Source organism: Scleropages formosus, chromosome 13 (genome assembly GCF_900964775.1).
Source record: "Scleropages formosus chromosome 13, fSclFor1.1, whole genome shotgun sequence".
NCBI classification, from domain to species: Eukaryota; Metazoa; Chordata; class Actinopteri; order Osteoglossiformes; family Osteoglossidae; genus Scleropages; species Scleropages formosus.
In genome coordinates, this window is record NC_041818.1 from 20828861 (window position 1) to 20850104 (window position 21244).

At 42.7% G+C, this 21244-nt stretch overlaps 1 protein-coding gene across 2 annotated transcripts; it reads left to right on the plus strand.

The window, feature by feature from the left end:
- Positions 1-9028: 9028 nt before the first annotated feature.
- Positions 9029-19677, plus strand: LOC108923162 (treacle protein-like). 2 transcript variants are annotated; one of them, XM_029257407.1, is made up of 10 exons: positions 9029-9269; positions 9831-9886; positions 9987-10108; positions 12519-12706; positions 12881-13027; positions 13130-13255; positions 13376-18223; positions 18508-18649; positions 19079-19137; positions 19243-19677. In XM_029257407.1, exons 1-10 carry the CDS (start codon positions 9156-9158, stop codon positions 19417-19419), a joined length of 5979 nt encoding a protein of 1992 aa, XP_029113240.1. In that variant the 5' UTR covers positions 9029-9155; the 3' UTR covers positions 19420-19677. The 2 variants fall into 2 exon arrangements, with proteins under 2 accessions (XP_029113240.1, XP_029113241.1); XM_029257408.1 differs by having other exon boundaries at positions 12519-12682.
- The last annotated feature ends 1567 nt before the right edge of the window (positions 19678-21244 follow it).

Sequence of the window (21244 nt, forward strand, 5' to 3'; positions counted from 1 at the left end):
TGTTCAGAGAAAAGTTGGAAGAGATGAAAGGCAATTAGCTGAAAAGCTAAATACTGTGCTCTGCCCCTGCCAGATGTTGTACTTGGCTGAGGGAAAGGCTGTGTTATTCAAGTTGCATGAGAACACTGTTCCCCTTTCTCCCTCGGTCTGAGCTGCTTTGTCCCACGCTGAGCTGTCTTTGTCGTCCGCAATGACTGTATGACCTTCCTAAGATCAAGGGTGTAATTAGCACATGTGTATCTCCCTTCGCAGGCTCATCGTATGTGATAGATTTAGTCAGACATGCATTTTCCTTCTTCTGCTAGCACTGTGCATGCCCAGTATATGCCTCACCATGTAACTCAGCAATGTTCACCAGTCAGTCATGTTTATAACTGCTGAAACTAATTCCAGGAAGATGAAGAAACATGATGAAGAAATGATTCATACTCAGACTATGAGACTGGAGGATATAAGAAGCCAAAACTCTGAATGGGCTGTTTAACACGTCCAGCCTGTAAAGCACACATAGCAGAGAAGAGTCGGACTCTTAGCCCCATCTTGGAATTTCAACACCTGTAGTGATGTTGTAATAAGATGGACATGCAACAAGATCCTGAATATTGGTGCATTCCAAACAGAGAGGCAGTTAAAAGCAAGTTTGGGGACCACCACTCAAATAAACTCACTCCCTGGACCCTTCTGTCAGTTTTGTGTCATTATTTCCAATGACCGTCTGGCTGCTGCACATTTCCACCCACCAGGTTAACTGCCCACCTCCCTCCTCCGCTTCTGTTTCCACAATTAAGCGGCCTCATTTGGGACTGCAGAGGCCAAGGGCCTTATGGGTTTTTGTGCAGGTTATTTACAGCACACCTGGGACTCTGGGTCCGACGAGGCAGGCTATAGCAGAGCTTCTGGATAGACCGCCGCAGGACCAGTAACTCTTAGGATGCTGGTCTTAGAAGAAAGGCTTTGAACCACAAAGCACACCTCTCTAAAAAAGCTGGCATTTCAGTGGCCTTGCAATCCACCCTGAGAGTAGATGTAGGACATGACTGCAAAGAGGTTCATACAAAACATGGCTCTATTGTGGTAAAAGAAATGTCTTTCAGGTACAAAAGAGTGGGGAATGGAGTGAAGGATAGGGGGGGTAAGACTTCAGAAGACAGTATTCCGCACTAATTCCTTAATGGAGAAGTTCAAAAATGGAAAAGAAGGAGGAAAAGAAAGGAACAAGAGACACTCCAGAATGTCTACAAACTCAAGCATGCTGAACAGCGCCAACGAACGTATTAATTATCTTGTTTTATTACAGAGAGAAAATATACATAGGATTAACTTGGGATCCAAGCATACTTCAGACTTAAGTTAATGAACTGGTATATGCTAATGTGGTAAAGTTCATTTTTAGGTAAAGAGGTTCATTCCTGAAGACAGACCACCAAATTTTGACCATAACTTGCCATAAATACTTCTGCCTGTTTCTTGGAATTACAGCTCAGCGAAAAAGCTTTTCCTTGTGTTGGAAATCTTGAACTCAGTAGAAGTGCACTCTGTATGCGTGTCAATGTGTGCATTTCTCTTTTATAACTGAAAGCACACAGACAGCAACGAAATTGATTTTAGATGGTGAAAAGTGTAAATGGATGAATATGAATAAAGGTAAAAAGGATAAATTTTTGCGGAATAATAAATCATATATGTTGACATCGCTTTAATGAAATTTGAAATTTTGCTGACTCAGATGTTGGAAATAGGACAGCTGGTGCCTCTGGTGTCCTGGTGCCAGACAAAGCAAGGCTTGAGAGCTGGTTTTACAGGAGCCTTGTAGACCAGGGCTCTTTGAGTAAACTGTTTTCTTACTCCTTTACCTCTGTGTATGTACAAGTGTCTGCCGCAGCTCAGAATCCCAAAGCCAACAGCAGCCGAGGAAGCCGAAGACTCCCCATCTGACTTTGCGCAAATTAGTGAAATCATGTCCCTGCTTTTCCAAGAAGGTTCTCAACCAAGGTTCATTTCAGAGAGTGACAGCTTTTTGGTGTCTGGAAACAGCTAGCGCCTGGCCTGTCACAGCTTTCTGCACTGGTGACCCCCCACCCCACCACCACACATACAAACACACACAGTTTGTCTCCATGAGGTTTGTTTGATTGCCATTGCCAGCAGCCGCTCTGGGTCTCACACCAAAGACCTGTGTTCAGGCAGGTAGGGCTTATTTTAACACCTGCACTTGCCATTAATATCACATTCCTCTGTGTGTTTGAACAGGATGCAGTAAGCTGCCCGATGGCTCTTTTCCAGCACAGAGGTTATGGTATACATTTTTAGTATAACATACTTTAAAGAAGGATTATGATAAATATTTTTGTGTAATCCTGTTTGGTCTTTTTATGTGAGGCAGTACCATTTCTGTCATCGGTTGGTCATGTAACACATTACATGTTATGTGTAATTCTTGTGTTAATCCTGATATCCAAAGATTGCAAAGAATCAGTTAGTGCTACTGTATAAACATAGAGCCCTTGTTTTTGGTGGGTTGTGTTTAAAAAAAAACTGTCAAACCAAAGAAAAATAACACAAAAATGAGAGTTTTCATAAACGCATGAGAGGCTTTCTGTTTTGTTTTTTCTGTCTTCAAAAAAGTGAAATACCTTTTAAAACATATTTATTATTAATGGATAATGGGCTCTTTATATTAATTTGTTGTGGCAAAGTTCAGTCAAACTCCACACTGCAGTTTTACTCAAAAAATTATGTGTCATAACTTGGCTGTGGGTTTCAATAATTTCTTCAAGGACAAGGTCTGTCTAACATTTTGTCAGCATGTTTTTTCATTTATTTAATGGCTGTATTATGTTTACATTTACATTACATTTATGAATTTGGCAGATGGTTTTCTTCAGAGTGACGCACAGCCAAGAGTATACAAGCAGTTTTTTAACGTTGATATGCACAAATGAGACGAAAACATTTAAATTAATTTGTTTAGGAGACACTTTTCTTCAATTCAACTGACCAGTGAACTCTGTGTAGTATTTAGTCCACCTCTTTTCACCCAAGGTGACTTAGAATGCTAGATACATTACCACAACCACTACCAGAGCAACACACCCTCTCTCACACTCATTTACATTTAGTCACTTAGCAGACACTTTTCTCCAAAGCAACTTACAAGGCGGGGTGGGGGGGGGCAGTAGCATACTGGCACAGTGGGCTTGACCAGGTCCTGCTCTCCGGTGGGTCTGGGGTTCAAGTCCTGCTTGGGGTGCCTTGCGACAGACGGCGTCCCATCCTGGGTGTGTCCCTTCCCCCTGCTCTGCCAGGTCAGGTGCTGGCTCCCTGTGACCCCATATGGGACAAGCAGCTTCAGATGGTGTGTGTGTGTGTGTGTGTGTGTGTGTGTGTGAGAGAGAGAGACTTGCAATGGATACAATGTAGTGTTACTAGCCCACACACCTTATTTACCAAGGTGATTAACACTGCTAGATACACTACTTACACTGGGTCACTCATCCATACATCAGTGGAACACACACACACACACACACACACTCTCTCTGTCACTCACACACTATGGGTGAACCTGAATAGCCTGTCTTTGGACTGTGGGAGGAAACCAGAGCACCCAGAGGAAACCCACGCAGACACGGGGAGAACATGCAAACTCCACACAGGCTGAGAGGGGGCTCAAACCCATGTTCTCTCACATCACCCAGGTGCTGTGAGACAGCATCACTACTCACTGTGCCCCCCATTCACATTTATTATGAGCACACTGACCATTTCATTTACATTTATTAATTTAGCAGACGCTTTTCTCTAAAGCGACGTACATCTCACAAAAGAACAGAATGAGTATATCTAAAACACACATCTTTGGACTGTGGGAGGAAACCCACGTGAACACAGGGAGAACATGCAAACTTCACACCGACTGAACAGGGATCAAACCAACGTCCTCCCGCACCACCCAGGCAGTGTGAGACAACATGACTACTCGCTGAACCATCGTGCCACACTTAACAGTTATTATACATGTCTCTGGCCAACTTCAAAAGCCTTGTATGTGCCAGTTTATGAATTGTTCTTCCATGCTGAGTACTGTCGCAGCAAACCTGACATCACAGAAACTGAACAGCTGACTTCGTCCAAGAGTTTTTCTCAGCTGTAAGAGCTGTATTAGAAGAAGTCACTTCAGAAGACTCTCCACGCGTTGCAGCACGGCACTAAGAGACTGAAAAAAAAAGTATGTTTGCTGAGCTAGTGAGATGGCTTCAAGCAGACTTGATGAGACAAACTGTGAGGCCTGGCACTGGTTTTGGCATGAACGTTGTTTTGCTTTCCTGTTTTCACCCTGGTGAAAGGAGCTCTTTGAGCGTCCTGCTCCCAGTGACCCCCTGGTCATCCAGTGCCCTCTTCTTCATCATCCCACGGGAGAGGCAGAATGCTTCAGATTGGCTTCCAGACTGCACACTTTTAGCTCTCTCCTGCAAGAGCCGCATACTGCTGAAAGCTGTGCCATCGACCCCGCACCTACATTCCTGCCTCGAGCACCCCAGTCCAAACACACCTGCTTCTGTCAAAACCAACAGCTCTTCCTGTTCTTGCAGGAAAAAAAAAGAAAGGAATAAAGAAATAACGGGGGCATGACTCAAGAAGTCTTCCAGGTAAGAGGGATGGGGGTGTCTATTAACACCTTAGAGTGCTGGACACTTTGCGTACTCTCCTGCCACCCTGCCAAATTGCAGAACATCTATAAAGACGCAAATTAAACACAGCAAGAACTGGAGCGAGCGAGAGGTGTCAGAGGAGAAGCAGAGATCCCTGAAAGTCTTTGTGGATTTTTTTTCTTAAGAATCAGCTTAGCGAGGCATCCAGGGAAGTACGCCAAAGCTATCTGTCAAAAACAGCTATTAGCATACAGCCCACAGAATAATCTTTAACAGATTTCCTTGAAAAAAACAGCATCCGTCTCACTCTGTCAAGCCGTGTTGGACCGGGCAGGATGCTTTCACACTTTTAGGTGAAGATGGGAGATGCAGCAGAGGCTTGTATACACCCCAGCAGTGCCATAGGTCATGTGGTAACCATGGCAAACTCCTCTCACTTTCTGCTGGGGACACTAATGAACTGCAGGTTCTTATTTCTCATCTCATTAGTCCTGAGGGTGAGTTATGGGGTGTGGACTTCAGCACAAAACCTGAATACACTTAAGGGACTTGTCTTGACAAAGCTGTTACATATGATAATTTATTTTGAACTATTCAATCAATCATGCATGTTACAATCACTCAATATAAGGAGATAAAACAAGATTTACAGTAATACATATCCAGCCAAATGGCAGGCATGAAGCATCATATCTGAGCAACCACAGGTGCTGAACAGCAGAGCTTGGATCATCTCCGCTTGTTCCATGATGTCATGCTGGATAGACTGCCTTGGCCACAGTTTTTAAACAGTTCGGATGAGGGTCAGCCCTTTGCTGGAACTGGAAGAGTCAGGACAAGAGCACGTCGAAGCTCTTCACATCGCCCTCTGCCCTGGCATGTCTAGTACTGATAGCCTCTTCTTTCAAATGAATAAATGTAAATGTAAATGTAAGACACAGGCGAGTAACTTTGTATCTGACTTGCCGTCAATGGCCTGAACAATTAATATGTAATGTTTCAATGGTTTGTATTTGTTATGAAATTTTGGAGATTCTAAATGAAAGTGAAGTGTTCTCCCCATGTTTTGTGTGTGTGTTTCCTATAGGTGCTCTGGTTTCCTACTTCAGCCCAAAGACGTGTGAACTGGTGACATTTGAATAGAACTTAATGTGTGTATACGTGAGTAAACAAGTGTGTGTGACTGCTTTGCGGGGTACTGGCATCCCATCCGGGATGTTCCCTGCCTGGCACCCAGTATTTCTGGGATAGGCAAAGGACAACTGAAATCCTCAATTAAGACAAGCTGTTGTCAATAATGAAAAAAATGAATTCAGATGTTTTACAGAAAAAATGAACTAAAGCGAGGGGGTGCGGTGGCACAGTGGGTTGGACCGCGGTCCTGCTCTCCAGTGGGTCTGCGGTTCGAGTCCTGCTGGGGGTGCCTTGTGACGGACTGGCGTCCCGTCCTGGGTGTGTCCCCTCCCCCTCCGGCCTTACGCCCTATGTTACCGGGTAGGCTCCGGTTCCCCGTGACCCCGTATGGGACGGGCGGTTCTGAAGATGTGTGTGTGTGTGTGTGTGTGTGAACTAAAGCAGTAAGATCATGGGTGAATGCATGAACATGTTCCAGAATCCATATTAACCTGTCAGCGTGGTCACATTGCATGTTCCTTGCACCCACATATTTCTATCGCCACTGACTCAGATATATCATCTGGTGAAGAAGATTGTAAAGGAGGGATCTGGTCATAAAGAATCGTATATCACCGGAGAAAAGTATACTCATTAATTTCACGTTTGCCATCAGCCACCATAAACTTGATTAATAGGCCTGCAGTGGATAGTTAGGATACTTCGAATGGCTTTGGGGCTTGCTGCATTGTTTCCGTGATATTTTGTCCTCATATAAAGTCTGGATTTATTTATTTATTTAATTAATTAATTAATTTCCATTTAATCTGTGACTCTTTTTATTTTGGGCTGTGCTTAATTCCTGAGAGCTGCAATCACAGACTCTATCGAATGACAGTGTAGAAGAATCAAAGGTGTTTTCAATGTCTAAAATATAACATATAACCCACTTTATATGCAGGTTTCTCTTTAAGCCATGGGGAATTAATTTTGCTTCTTACCTCTCCAGTCATTACTTATGAATGGCAGTGAAGCTAGAGTTTGGTGCCCTTTTGAAAAGACAAGCTGACACACACCTCTGCAGTGGGTGACCAGTGCAAATACAAACTAAGACAAGTCGCTGGACCTTTGAACGAATACAGGTCACATGGTGTCCTGAATGTGGACTCTTCCAGCAGAGAAAGCCTACCAGGTATTGTTCTCAGACGTCTCAAATGTTAGCTATTTAAATGACCAGTAGTTTCTCCAAGTGTCACAGCTGACATGGATTGTTTGTGAATACTAATTTTCCCCTCTGCCCAGATTTCTAAATGTGTATTTAAGACTGCAAACAAATGCAATTGTGACTGGAAAGTTAAGAGGATGTGGGTGGTGCCAATAATGTAAAAAAGTAATGAGGGTAAGTTAAAAAAAAAACTTTGTGTTGTTCTTCAGTCGGTGCCAGTGCAGCTGAAAAGGTTTTTCGATTTTCTGTTATAGTAGTTTCATGAAAAGAACAAATGAGGAAAAAAATACATTCATTTTTTAAGAAAGCAGCGAAAATGTTTGGAGGTATGGCAGTGATGTTCCTTTTAATGCTTCATTTACGCCACCTTGTGTGGACTGCCTGCAGTGCTGCATGTGGTGGACTTCAGTGGATTTTAGTACATTTATGTACAGCGCATGTATGTATATGTACGTGTAGCACATGTATGCGCAGTACAGTCTGCCTGTATATGAGCGATTTAATGAGTCTTGAACAATGAAAACTGGCTGCAATGACTAATAAAAATAAAAACAGGGTAGCTGCTGGCATACTGGTTAGACCTGTTGTCTTTGGATTGAAAGGGTCCAGGTTCAAATCTCACCTTCAGCTGTAGTACCCTTGAACAAGGTGTTCACCCAAAAATTGTTCCAGTAAAATTACCTGTCTGTATAAATGGGGATAGAATAGAATTGTAAATTGGGAGACAAATGTTAATCCTTTTTCAAAGAACAGTAAGGACCTGTTTTGTTGATTCCCAGCTAACCAAAAGAGGAACATGAGATCCGGCAGTTGATGGTGTCAAATGCTGCGGAGGGCTTGAGTGGAATGAGCACCAGAAAAGTGGTCAACTATAGCTGACTGGAGCACATCTGATGCTGCAAAGAGAGCAGTCGTCGTGGAATGACCAGTCATGAATCCAGACTTATAAAGGCAAGGAGATCATTCTGGGCCAGGAATAATGAAAACTAGTTATTAACTCCACGTTTCAGAGTTTCTGAGGGGATAAGAGAGAGGCCTGTAGTTTGAGTTTTGGTCCACAGAGGGTTTTTTAACAGCAATGGGATGTGAGGTGTTTTGAAAGCCGGAGATAGAGGAGATAGCATAAATCCATTTCAGGGAAATGGCTTTTAAGAGAGGAGAAAGGATGGGGTCAACTGAGCAGGTGGTGACTCTGTGTAAGAGCAGAAGGTGGGAGATTTCATCATCGGGGGTTTGAATGCAGAGAACGAGGCTTTGCTGGGAGTTCCAGCCTTGTCAGGGTAGGTGGATGCTGAGAATTATTCGGTGATGGAAGTGACTGTCTCAGAAGAGCGAGGCACAACTGTCAGAGTGAGGGAGGAAGGATAAGGAGGAGGTAAGGAGTGAAGAAAAAGAAGTTTGTAGAGGTTATTGACTGCAAAATGTCATTTATTCTAAAAGTAGGTAGTTTTTGCCAAGGAGACAGTAGAGTGAAAGGAAGTTCCTTATAAACTGCTAAGTCTGTGAGAATTTTTAGTTTCTGCCGTTTCCATTTAGCAGCTTGGAATTTGGTTCTGTCCGCACTGACTGAGTGTGTCTGATAACCATGGGCTGGAGGGGGATATTACTGCAGTCATCTGTGGACAAATCAGAGAATTTTGCAGTGGATAGGAGGGAGATTAGTACAGCAGAGGAGAGGGAAAAAGCTGGGAGAGATTTTCCGTCACAGCTGAATGTGACAGAAGGTAATGGCTAAAGTGAAATATAGTGCAGTTTTCAAGCAATTCACCTAAGCCCACTAGTAAAATTTGTTCTTTTCACTTCTGCATTTATTTATGTTTAGTCTTTAGCTTTAGCATCTTAATTTAACATTTTCAGTGATATGAACTCTAAAGAATTCACTCTGTATTTGTGCGTCAACAATAAATGAAGTATACAAGAAAATATTTTAGCAAAGCTCTTTTGTTTCGTTTGATTGCGCTGAACTACATATCCCATGATGCAAAGTAAACCAGGGACGGAAACCGGATGGACAAAACCAAAGGTCAACGGGGGCAAATTCATGGAGGTGGTGGATGTTCGGCGATAGTTGCGTGTGGTAGATTAATGTGTCTTGGGCGCTTTTGAAAGTTTTGCGCAGAAATTTTACTGATATTTTTACACGGCCGACTTTTACTAGAACAGCTATGTCGTCTAAAGATAGTTCATCAAAAAGCGAGTTGTTGCTTCTGATCTACCAGCACTTGAAGGGGCATGGTTACCAGCAAGCTGCGGGCGTGCTCAGAAAGCATCTGACCCAGGTAAGCTCAGCTGCAGATCACTGGCACTGACTGAGCATCAGGGAACCTCCGACCCTCTGCTGCTCTTTTCGCAACGGGGCATGGTTCCCTGCTTCATTTATTTAACTGGGATATTCATGTACGTGATGAGTATTTATATTTTGTAAATGCCTTAAATTCTTATTAAAATTGATTTACTTGATCGGTATCGATGACAGTGCTTAGTTTCTCCTGTGTTACTATTAAATTAGTTTACCGTAATGATTTTGTGGTGTACAGTTTTTTTTTTTTTTTTGTGAATGAGGATAGTTTCTTTATAAAAATCATCCTGCAGTTGTTAATCTGTGTGCATGTCTCTGATCATGTTTTAGAGCTTGTGTCTCCAGACACTATGCTGTTGTCACAGTCTAACACAGTTGAGTTGTTCCAAGTTACCATCAGCTAAATTAAGAATAATAAAATACTCTAATGTCAAGTTTCCAACTCATTACATTTGTTTTTAATTTAGCTTAACCTTCTTGTGGAACCGTTTATAGCCTGACAATCTTTTCTCCAATGCTTCATTATTTTGATTTTGAACAGAAAGAAACGTCCACACCACTGCCATCACTTGAAGACATATATACCAGTTGGCTCAAGTGAGTACACAGTAAATTTATTGATGTTATTGTAGTTCAGTATTTTATTGCACCAATTTATTTTCTATGTTTCTTAATGAAAAAATGTTATGCTTCTCAGTTCTGTAGAGGGCAATAAAAAAAGACGAGAACATAACGTGAGCCCTGTGAAGAAACACCTCTCGTTGAACCCTGTCAGTAACAATGAAAGCAGTGGGGGAAGTAAGACCACTGTGTTCTCAGGTATGTTAATCTTGGCAAAGAGGTTCCATGTTACTTTGTTTGCTCTATGTACATTTATTTGTTTAGCTGACATTTTTCTCCAAAGCAGCATACAGCTCAAGGTTTTAAAGTGTACTTTGCAACAGACAAATAGCTTTAGATACAGAAACACAATTTCTGAAGCAAAGTTTTTCCAGTGCCAGTATTTCTGGTGGTGCAAATTACATATAAGATATGATGTTTTATTGTCATTGTATGGAATACAGTGAAATTTTGTGTGGCAGCCCTTAGAACAACAGCAGCAGAGAACACTCAGATAAGAATTAGATTAAAACTTTAAATTTCTTAGTCCTTAGCAGCCTTGGGAGGGTGGATGTGGGGGAGTAATGGAGGCGGCAGCTGACCTTTGTAATCAGTTCTCTGGTTGGGCGAGGACGGTGTGATGAAGGCCACGGCTCTGGGGGAAAAAGCTTTTCCTCAGTCTATTGGTGTGGGATTTTATTTTTCTGAACCGTTTGCCAGACGGCAGTGGTTCAAACAGGGAGTGACCGGGGTGTGTGGTCTCCTTGATGATACTGCCAGCCTTCTTTCTCAGTGGGATACCATAAGTAGTGTCCAAGTTAGGGCGCTCCATCCCAACAACGTGCTCGGCCGCCTTCACCATGCGGTGCAGATCCTTTTGCTCAGTGGTTGCATAGCTGGCTTACCACACAACGGTGTAGTTAGTCAGGATGCTCTCAATGACGGTCCTTGAAAAATTTAGCAGGAGTTTCTGTGGGAGCTGGGCCTGTTTCAGTTTCCTGAGGAAGAAGAGTCTTTGTTGGGCCTTTTTGACCAGGTGTGAGGTGTTGCAGGTCCACATCAGCTGCTTTGACACATAGACTCCAAGGAACTTTGTTTTCCATGCTTTCCACTGCTTCTCCATGTATGTATCCTTTCTTCACCTTAAGTCCAGAACCATCTCCTTTGTCTTAGAGGTGTTAATGACCAGGTTGTTGTCCTGGCATCACTCAACCAGATGTTCCACCTCAAGCCTGTAGGCTGTCTCCTCGTTGTCTGAAATCAGCTCCATTATCATGGTGTAGTCTGTGAATTTAATTCTGGAGTTGGAGGTGTGGAGGAGGGGGTACAGTTGTAGGTGAAGAGTGTGAAGAGCATGGGCCTCAGCATGGAGCCCTGTGAGGTTCCTGTGTTTAGGATGAGGGTGGAGAAGTTGTGGTTACCAATTCTGACTTGCTGTGGTCGGTTTGTGAGCAAGTCCATGACCCACAAACACAGAGAAGAACCTAGACCTAGGTTGTTCAGTTTGCTGACCAGTTTGTGAGGTTGACCGTGTTAAATACAGAGCTAAAGTCCACAAATATCCTCACATAGCTGTTTAGTTCCTCTAAGTGTATCAGAGCGGTATGGAGATGGCATCCTCTGCAGGGCGGTTTGCTCCGTAGGCAAACTGGTGCTTATCCAGATCAGGTGAGATGATGGTCCTGATATGAAGTGCTTTGAGAAAATCGTGCTTTCACGACTATGAGTGTTAAGGCCACCGGGCAATAGTCATTCAGACACTTCACAGTTGGTTTCTTGGGCATTGGAATGATGATGGGGGATTTAAAGCATGTAGGAACAGCAGCTTGTTATAATGAGAGGTTGAATATTTTAGTAAACACCTCTGTAAGTTGGTCGGCACATGCTTTCAGTACCCGGCTGAGCACTCCATCTGGGCCTGCTGCCTTGCCTGTATTAACTTTCTTCAGAGTGATCCTCCCCTGGTGGTGCTGTAGAACCAGCGTCAACTCTCCAGCAGGTGGGTTGATGAGTGGAATAGACTCCCCTGTTCTGAGTGTCAAAGCGGGCAAAGAACCGGTTCAGAGCATCAGGCAGTTTGGCATTATCACTGGGCAGCAGATTGGTCTTATAGTCAGGCAATGCCTTGATGCCGTTCCACATGCTGCAGGGGTTGTTGTCAAATTGATCCTCAATACGCCGTTTGTACATGCGCTTTGCATCCCTGATGCCTCTCTTGAGTTTCCCTGAGTTTTCATAAGTATCTGCCCATAGAGAGAAATGAGACAGGAGCGCTGGGATTCATCAGTTTTAGGGTACAAATCAAGTTCATTCCATGACATCAGAGCCAAAATTGAGAGCCTATGGACTTTTGATTTCGAGCCCCTTTTGGTGGGGTGCACTGTCGGTAGCAGGTAGTGTCCAGGTAAGTGGTGTTAGTGCAGGTTCACTGGCTTGCATACCACCCTTGCTGCTGTAAGCTTGTTCAATTATGATGATAAAGTCAGAATACCCAGTTGCATAAAAGGGTACATCATTATAGCATTGTTTTTATAGCATTTTAAGTTGCCTTGGGCAAAGGCATCAGCTAAATAAAGATTAAAATTGTAGCATATGCTTAGCTATTCTTTGCCTGCTTTTTTTCCCCAAGCTTCCCAAACACCCAAAAGTGTCACTGAACCAACTCGACAAAAGTGTCAACCCAGCTCAACAAAAGCTGCACCCAAGGCCATTTCTGCAGCAAAAGAATCTGAGATTTCTGGCAGTGAAAGTACTGATGACTGTGAGAATGAAGAAGAGACTTCAGTATCCCAAGTTAGTGTCATCTGGACATTTGATGTTGAGTATGGTCTATATAATGTTATTCTGAACTTGTCGAATTCTGAGCTTGTCGAAGAGAATAGCTAAAGCCTCTTCATACTCTTCCTCCTTTGTAAAGCCTAGTTTTAAAGAAGGTCTTAACTGCATTGTACTATAATGGTATGATCATCTGGTTTTGTGTTTTGTCTACAGAAAGGTATGTCAACACCCAAAGTAAACTGTGTGTCAGTAAACAGCCAAGCAAAGATAGCCTTCACTTCAGAGCCAGTAAAGAAAGTGGCAGAGAGCTCAGGTACTGAGAGTGGTTCAGAGACTGAAGATGAGATTCAGCCCTCACAGGTGAGACTGGATGAAGTTATTCAAAATGATGAATATATTTTTTTTTTTTCTTTTCTATTTTGGTAATGATTATTAAAGTGGGTAGTGCTTTTTTTGCAATAGGTACCCCTTTTCACTCCTAAACAAACACCCAGCAAACCAGTGCACCTGCCTGTTGTGACCAGGAATTGTGAAAATTCAGACAGCACCAGTGAAGACTCAGACAGTGAGCATGATGCTGCTACACTGGTTAGTTTAAAATAAAATATTTTATTTGTTGGCTATTGTCAGAGATGAAAGTAAAATAAAATCACCCAAGAATCTTTTTTTTTTTTTTTTTTTTTTAATCTTTAAACTATATTCTTGTAGAAGACCACCCGAACATCAGCAACCACACCAACAATCTTAGCAAAGCAAAAAGAGGTGAAAGTGGCACCAAAGATATTCCCAATGGCTGCACCTAAGGTCCAAGCTAGAGGAAAGAAGGATGAAAGCTCAGTCACTGAGAGCAGTGATAACTCTGATTATGAAGACACTCCATCAAAAACTGTCTTAGCTAAAAAAATTGCATCCAAATTTAGCCAGCCTGAACTCAAGGCTTCAATAACACCTAAGACTTCCACAACAGCTGTACCTAAAGGCCATATTATAGTGCAGAAGGCTGATGACTCTGATAGTGAAGAAGAAGCTCCAACGAAAGCAGTCTTGGCTAAAGGAACCCCGACTAAACCTAGGCAACCTACACCCATCAAGACTACCAGAGCATTTAAGACTGGAAGAAGTGCAGATAGCGAGAGCACTGATGACTCTGAAAGTGAAGAAGAAGCTCCAACGAAAGGAACCACAACCAAACCTAGGCAACCTACACCCATCAAGACTACGGCAGCACCCAAGACACTCACAGCAGCTACACATCAGGCACCAATTACAAAGAAGAAGGAAGAAAGCTCAGGCAGTGAGAGCATTGATGACTCTGAAAGCGAAGAAGAGGCTCCTGCAAAAACGACCTTGGGTAAAAGAACCTCAACAAAAGCTAGCCAACAAACACCTATAAAGACAACAGCTACAACAAAGACTCCTGTAGCAGAAACACTCTTCACTAAGGGAACTCCATCCAATCCTAGCCAGCCTACACCGATCAAGACTGCAATAACACCTAAGACTTCCATAGGAGTTGAACATAAGGCACCATTTGCAAGAAAGAAAGATGAAAGCTCAGACAATGAGAGTGGTGATGACTCTGAAAGTGAGGAAGAAGCTCCAACAAGAGCAGTCTTAGCTAAAGGAACCCTGACTAAATCTAGGCAACCTACACCCATCAAAACTACAATAGCACCTAAGACTTCCACAGCAGCTGTTACTAAGACCACAACTACAAAAGAAAAGGATGAAAGTGCAGATGGTGACAGCATTGATGTATCTGAAAGTGAGGAAGAGGCTCCAGCAAAAACAATCTTGGGTAAAGGAACCCTGACAAAAGCTAGCCAACAAACACCGATAAAGACAGCAGCTGCAACAAAGACTTCCTTAGCAAAAACAGTCTTAGCTAAGGGAACCCCATCCAATCCTAGCCAGTCTACACACACCAAGAATGTAGTAACACCTACGACTTCCACAACAGCTGTACCTAAAGGCCATATTAAAGTGCAGAAGGCTGAGAGCTCAGACAGTGAGAGTGCTGATGACTCTGAAAGTGAGGAAGAAGCACCAGCAAAGATGGTCTCCTATAAAGAAGCCCTGACAAAAGCTAGCCAGTCAACACCTATAAAGACAACAGCTGCAACTAAGACTCCTGTAGCGAAAACAGTCTTAACTAAGGGAACTCTATCCAATCCTAGCCAGCATACACCCACTAAGACTGCAATAACACCTAAGACTTCCACAGCAGTTGAACATAAGGCACCAGTTGCAAGAAAGAACGATGAAAGCTCAGACAGCAAGAGTGCTGATGACTCTGAAAGTGAGGAAGAAGCTCCAACAAAAACAGTCTTAGCTAAAGGAACCCTGACTAAATCTAGGCAACCTACACCCATCAAGACTACAGCAGCACCTAAGACTTCCACAGCAGCTGTTACTAAGACCACAACTACAAAGGAAAAGGATGAAAGTGCAGATAGTGAGAGCATTGATGACTCTGAAAGTGAGGAAGAAGCTCCAACGAAAGGAACCATGACCAAACCTAGGCAACTTACACCCATCAAGACTACGACAGCACCCAAGACACTCGCAGCAGCTGCACATCAGGCACCAATTACAGGGAAGAAGGAAGAAAGCTCAGGCAGTGAGAGCACTGATGACTCTGAAAGTGAAGAAGAGGCTTCTGCAAAAACGATCTTGGGTAAAGGAGCCCCAACAAAAGCTAGCCAACAAACACCTATAAAGACAGCAGCTAAAACAAAGACTCCTGTAGCAGAAATAGTCTTCACTAAGGGAACACCATCCATTCCTAGCCAGTCTACTCCAATCAAGACTGCAATAACACTTAAGACTTCCACAAGAGCTGTATCTAAAGGCAATATTACAGTGCAGAAGGCTGAGAGCTCAGACAGCGAGAGTGCTGATTTTGAAACCGGGGAAGAGGCTCCAGCAAAAACGGTATTAGCTAAAGGAATCCCTACCAAATCTAGCCAGCCTATACCCATCAAGACTACAGCAGCACCTAAGACTTCCACAGCAGCTGTTACTAAGACCACAACTACAAAGGAAAAGGATGAAAGTGCAGATAGTGAGAGCACTGATGACTCTGAAAGTGAGAAGGAGGCTCCAGCAAAAACAATCTTGGGTAAAGGAACTCTGACAAAAGCTAGCCAACAAACACCGATAAAGACAGAAGCTGCAACAAAGACATCCTTAGCAGAAACAGTCTTAGCTAAGGGAACCCCATCCAATCCTAGCCAGTCTACACACACCAAGAATGTAATGACACCTACGACTTCCACAACAGCTGTACCTAAAGGCCATATTAAAGTGCAGAAGGCTGAGAGCTCAGACAGTGAGAGTGCTGATGACTCTGAAAGTGAGGAAGAAGCACCAGCAAAGAGGGTCTCCCATAAAGAAGCCCTGACAAAAGCTAGCCAGTCAACACCTATAAAGACAGCAGCTGCAACTAAGACTCCTGTAGCGAAAACAGTCTTAACTAAGGGAACTTTATCCAATCCTAGCAAGTCTACATCCACCAAGACTGCAATAACACCTAAGACTTCCACAGCAGTTGAACATAAGGCACCAGTTGCAAGAAAGAACGATGAAAGCTCAGACAGTGAGAGTGCTGATGACTCTGAAAGTGAGGAAGAAGCTCCATCGAAAACAGTCTTGGCTAAAGGAACCTCGACCAAATCTAGCCAACCTATACCCGTCAAGACTACAACAGCATCTAAGACTTCCATAGCAGTTGCACGTAAAGCACCAGTTACAAGGAAAAAGGAAGAAAGCTCAGGCAGTGAGAGTACTGGTGACTCTGAAAGTGAAGAAGAGGGTCCTTCAGAAATGATCTTGGGTAATGCAACCCCAGCAAAAGCTAGCCAACAAACACCTATAAAGACAGCAGCTCCAACAAAGATTCCTGCAGCAGAAGCAGTCATAGCTAAAGGAACCCTGACTAAACCTAGGCAACCTACACCCATAAAGACTACAGCAGCATCTAAGACTTCCACAGTAGCTGTTACTAAGACCACAACTACAAAGGAAAAGGATGAAAGCGCAGATAGTGAGAGCATTGATGACTCTGAAAGTGAGAAAAAAGCTCCAATGAAAGGAATGCCGACCAAACCTAGGCAACCTACACCCATCAAGACTACAGCAGCACCTAAGACACTCACAGCAGCTGCACATCAGGCACCAATTACAGGGAAGAAGGAAGAAAGCTCAGGTAGTGAGAGCACTGATGACTCTGAAAGTGAAGATGAGGCTCCTGCAAAAACGATCTTGGGTAAAGGAGCCCCAACAAAAGCTAGCCAACAAACACAGATTAAGACAGCAGCTGCAAAGACTCCTGTAGCAAAAATAGTCTTAGCAAAGGGAGTGCCATCCATTCCTAGCCAGTCTACACACACCAAGACTGCAATAACACTTAAGACTTCCACAAGAGCTGTACCTAAAGGCCATATTAAAGTGCAGAAGGCTGAGAGCTCAGACAGTGAGAGTGCTGATGACTCTGAAAGCGAGGAAGAAGCTCCAACAAAAGCAGTCTTATCTAAAGGAACCCCAACTAATTTTAGGCAACCTATACCCATCAAGACTACAGCAGCATCTAAGACTTCCATAGCAGTTGCACATAAGGCATCAGTTGCAAGGAAGAAGGATGAAAGCTCAGATAGCGACAGTGCTGATGACTCTGAAAGTGAGAAAGAGGCTCCTTCAAAAAAAGTCTTATCTAAAGGAATCTCGACCAAACCTAGCCAACCTACACTCATCAAGACTACGGCAGGACTTAAGACTTCCACAGCAGCTGTACCTAAGGCCACAACTACAAGCGAAAAGGACAAAAGCTCGGATAGTGAGAGCACTGATGACTCTGAAAGCGAGGGACAGGTTCAGGCAAAAACATTTTTAGGTAAAGGAGCCCTGACAAAAGCTAGCCAGTCAACACCTGTAAAGACAGCTGCAGCAAAGACTTATGTAGCAAAAATAGGCTTAGCTAAGGAAACACTATTGAAAACTAACCAACTTTCAGCTAGCAAGACTACAGTGGTACCCAAGACTTTTACAACGGCTTCACCTAAGGACCGTGTTACAGGGAAGAAGGTAGAAAGCTCAGACAGCGAGAATACTGATGACTCTGAAAGCAAGGAGGAAAGTCCAACAAAAACAGGTTTGACTAAAGGAGCCACTGCCAAATCTAGCCAAACTACAGCCATAAAACTAGCAACTGTAGCCAAGACCCCAGCTGTAGAGGAAAAGGCTGACAGCTCAGACAGTGAAAGCAGTGAGACCTCTGATAATGAGCAAGAAGCTTTGTCTAAAACAGTCCTGACTAAAGGAACTCCAGTTAAGGCTCCAGTAGTGGCTGTTCCTAAGGTCCAAACTACAGTAGAAAAAGTGTTGTTAAAGGGAATCCCAGTCAAACCTAGCAAACCTCAACCTGCAAAAACAGCACCTGTACCTGTAAAGATGGCAACTACTCTCAAGACAGCTGCAGGGAAAAAGGCTGATATCTCAGACAGCGAGAGCACTAATGACTCTGACAGTGATGCGGAAAACAAGAAGACTCCAACTAAGGTGTTCTGCATATTTTGATTTCCATGATTGCTATTTTAAGATGTACTATTTTTTATGGTTTCTGGGTTATTTTGGGAGTTTGGCCCTCGTGCTTTTCATTTATGTGGAGCAGATGTACAATATATTATCCGCCCCAGAAAAGCAGGGTTTTTATTAAAATGAGACCTAATCAAGCTAAACACACAGTACAAGGACACAGTGGTAGCTGTGCAGAATTATTCATTATTTGAATTGTACTTTTTGTACTCTGGTGACTTAATTTTTTCTTCATCTTTTGCTGGCAGAAGGTTGTATTGGCTGATCTGACAAAGGCAGCACTGGTCAATCCTAAGGCCATACGCAAAGTTGCACCCAAAGGTCCACAACCTGCAAAGCAGGAGGACAAGAGCAGTGGTGGCACATCTGGTGGGGTGAGGGATACTGCAGGTATGGACTGTTTCTTTACCCTCTGTACATTTTGACTGTAAGAATCTATAACATCATATCTATGCAGAACCACTCTGCATAAATAATCAGTTTGTGTAAAGCTTTCTTGTTCTCACAGTATTTTCATTAGTGGTGTCTGGTTGCCCCTGTACCCCCCACAGTTCAAAGCTATGCTTCAGCTGGATTGGTGACTCTAAATTGTCCTTTATTGGTATGTGTCTGTGAATTGAGGGTTTTTGATTACCCTGTGATCTAGAGTGTACACTGCTTTGCAGTCTGCGTTTCTGGGATTGGTTACAGACCGTTGTGACCCTACATGGGACAAGCAGTTATGGATGGATGAATGAATGAATGGATGGATTGATAGAGTTCACATCACTACAAGGAATCAGTCCTCTGTTGTTAAGAATGCATTATTTTTGTTTTTAGTTGCTGAAAACACATCCAAAGGAAATAAGCATCCTGAAAATAGTTCTTCAAAAACAAAGGTAAGATGTTTAAAATGTTTACAGAAGTGTACTTATGTCTTTCCTGCATGTTTTTATGAGGTTAAATTTAAATCCGTATCCTGCCTGTCTATGGTTCGTTCCCAGGTAACGAAACCAGCTTTAGCTAAGAAGCCTGTCCTAGAAGTAAATGAGACCATCAAAACCACAGCTACATTCAAGAGGAAGATGAGCCAGGAAAAATTTGAAACCAACTCCAAACAAACCAAAAGAAGAAAACTGAGACTTTCAAAGTTTTTGGAAGTCTACTGGAGCAACCCTTAACTACTCCAGCAGGTGGAGACTCTGACTCAGATTCAGACAGTAGTCTGGATGTGGAGAAGTGGAAGAAGCTGGCATTGCAGCTCACAGGTAACAAATTGAAAAAGACTGTTCTATTCATTATGAGTGGACCTCATTGCAGTAGCATAGGCGAACAGGTAACATACACCTAGATTCATTTTAGTGGGAAGCCACTATGTAACAGAATGAATGAACTACGTAATATTAATGCAGCCATTACACCCCTATCTATATACGACATTTGGCATGTTGCAGATTCTGACACTGCAAAGATGGATGCTGTCACCTCTGCGGAATTGAGCTCTCCAACTCAAATCAAGGCTAAGGAGAAGGAAAAGGCTGGGGAGAAAGGGAACACTAGGGCTATCAGCAAAAAGGGTAACACCAGCGAAAGCAGGGCTGAAAAAGCACTTACTGTCACGGAACTCCAGTCAGAAAATAAAGGCAAAGTCTCCATCACAGCAAAGATGACATCTGCAAAGAGGCCACTGTCCAGCCTCAGCAATCCTGAGCAGGATGGCCTGCACACACCCAAGAAAAGGAAGACATCCAACAAAAAGTCCATCAAAAAATCAGGCAAAGAAAAAATGTTCCTAGAGCCCAATAAAAAGGTGAAGGATGTGAAGGCCACCATGAAGAAGGATAAGGAGGAGACAGCTAAGCAGAAGGAAGACAAAGCAAGTGTTCATCAGATTTCCCCATCAAAAACAAGTCTGCCTCCTGGAGAGAACTGTAGAAGTAAGTTTCTTTTAACCAAAAAGTTGTATTTTGGAATGATGTGTAAAGAGAATATTTCTTTATGTAAAATTTGTTCATACACTATATTTCATTGTGGAACATGTGTTCCAGAAAAAAGCAGACTAAGCTTTCAAATGGAGGAAATGGTTATCAAAAACACCCATCCGGTGCTTTCAAGCCCTAAAAAGGTAATTCCAAAACAAATGATTACAATATATTATTCTATAATAGTAATTATGTATAACAATATAATTACAATTTTTTTGCAGTAATTTTAGGCTGTAATAAGAAAGGCATTATCTGTCTTCATGTCAGTTTGAATTTAATCATGAAATATAGTATTTTACCAGATGTCACATGGTCTTTTTTTTCCCTCCAGAAAGTGAACTCATCCAAGAGTAAATAGTCAAAGAATTTTCAGGTGAGTACAATTATGTATAGTTACATAATTTTGTATAATAGTTTTCAGGTTGAACAGATCCTTATATTGGTACTACTCTAGTCCTGTGACATCATACTGACTGCACTGTCATTTTCCAGCATTGGGATCCAGACCTTTGTAACAACTCAGTGGTGGAGGTGTGGTGGTGAGCGTGGTGATGATCAGAGCAGTGATGCCGTTTGGTTCACCTCAGAAGACTGTCACCTGGCAGCACAAAACCGTCAGACTGTCATTTACACAAAGACCTTTTCACAAAAGAAGGAAACAACTGATATTCTAATTTTGTATCTCCTGAAAATACTTCTGTGGCTTTTTAATAATGGATTATGAAAATTAGTGTTTATCTTGCTACTAACATTCTTGTTTGTCCATGAGTGTCAATTTTTTTTTACTGTATATTTTGCTTAAAGTTTTTATTTTTGTATGGGTAGTTCGGACGATTAATGTGGACCTAAATTTTGATTTTGTGTTGATTTTCAGCTTTGTCTAAACAAAGTTCATATGTCGCTGATATACTGCTCCATGGGGAAATCTGGACTACTACTTCTTCAATGACGTTACTGTGCAAATACTCTTGGGGGGGGGGAAGTTCCACTTTGTATAAAAATGTGAAAAAGCACTGAAGCT

Coding starts and splice junctions, on each gene's coding strand:
- LOC108923162 (XM_029257407.1), top strand. CDS start 9,156: ATGTCGTCTAAAGATAGTTCATCAAAAAGCGAGTTGTTGCTTCTGATC. Junction 9,887..9,986: donor ATATATACCAGTTGGCTCAA/GTGAGTACACAG, acceptor TATGCTTCTCAG/TTCTGTAGAGGGCAATAAAA. Junction 10,109..12,518: donor TAAGACCACTGTGTTCTCAG/GTATGTTAATCT, acceptor TTTTTCCCCAAG/CTTCCCAAACACCCAAAAGT.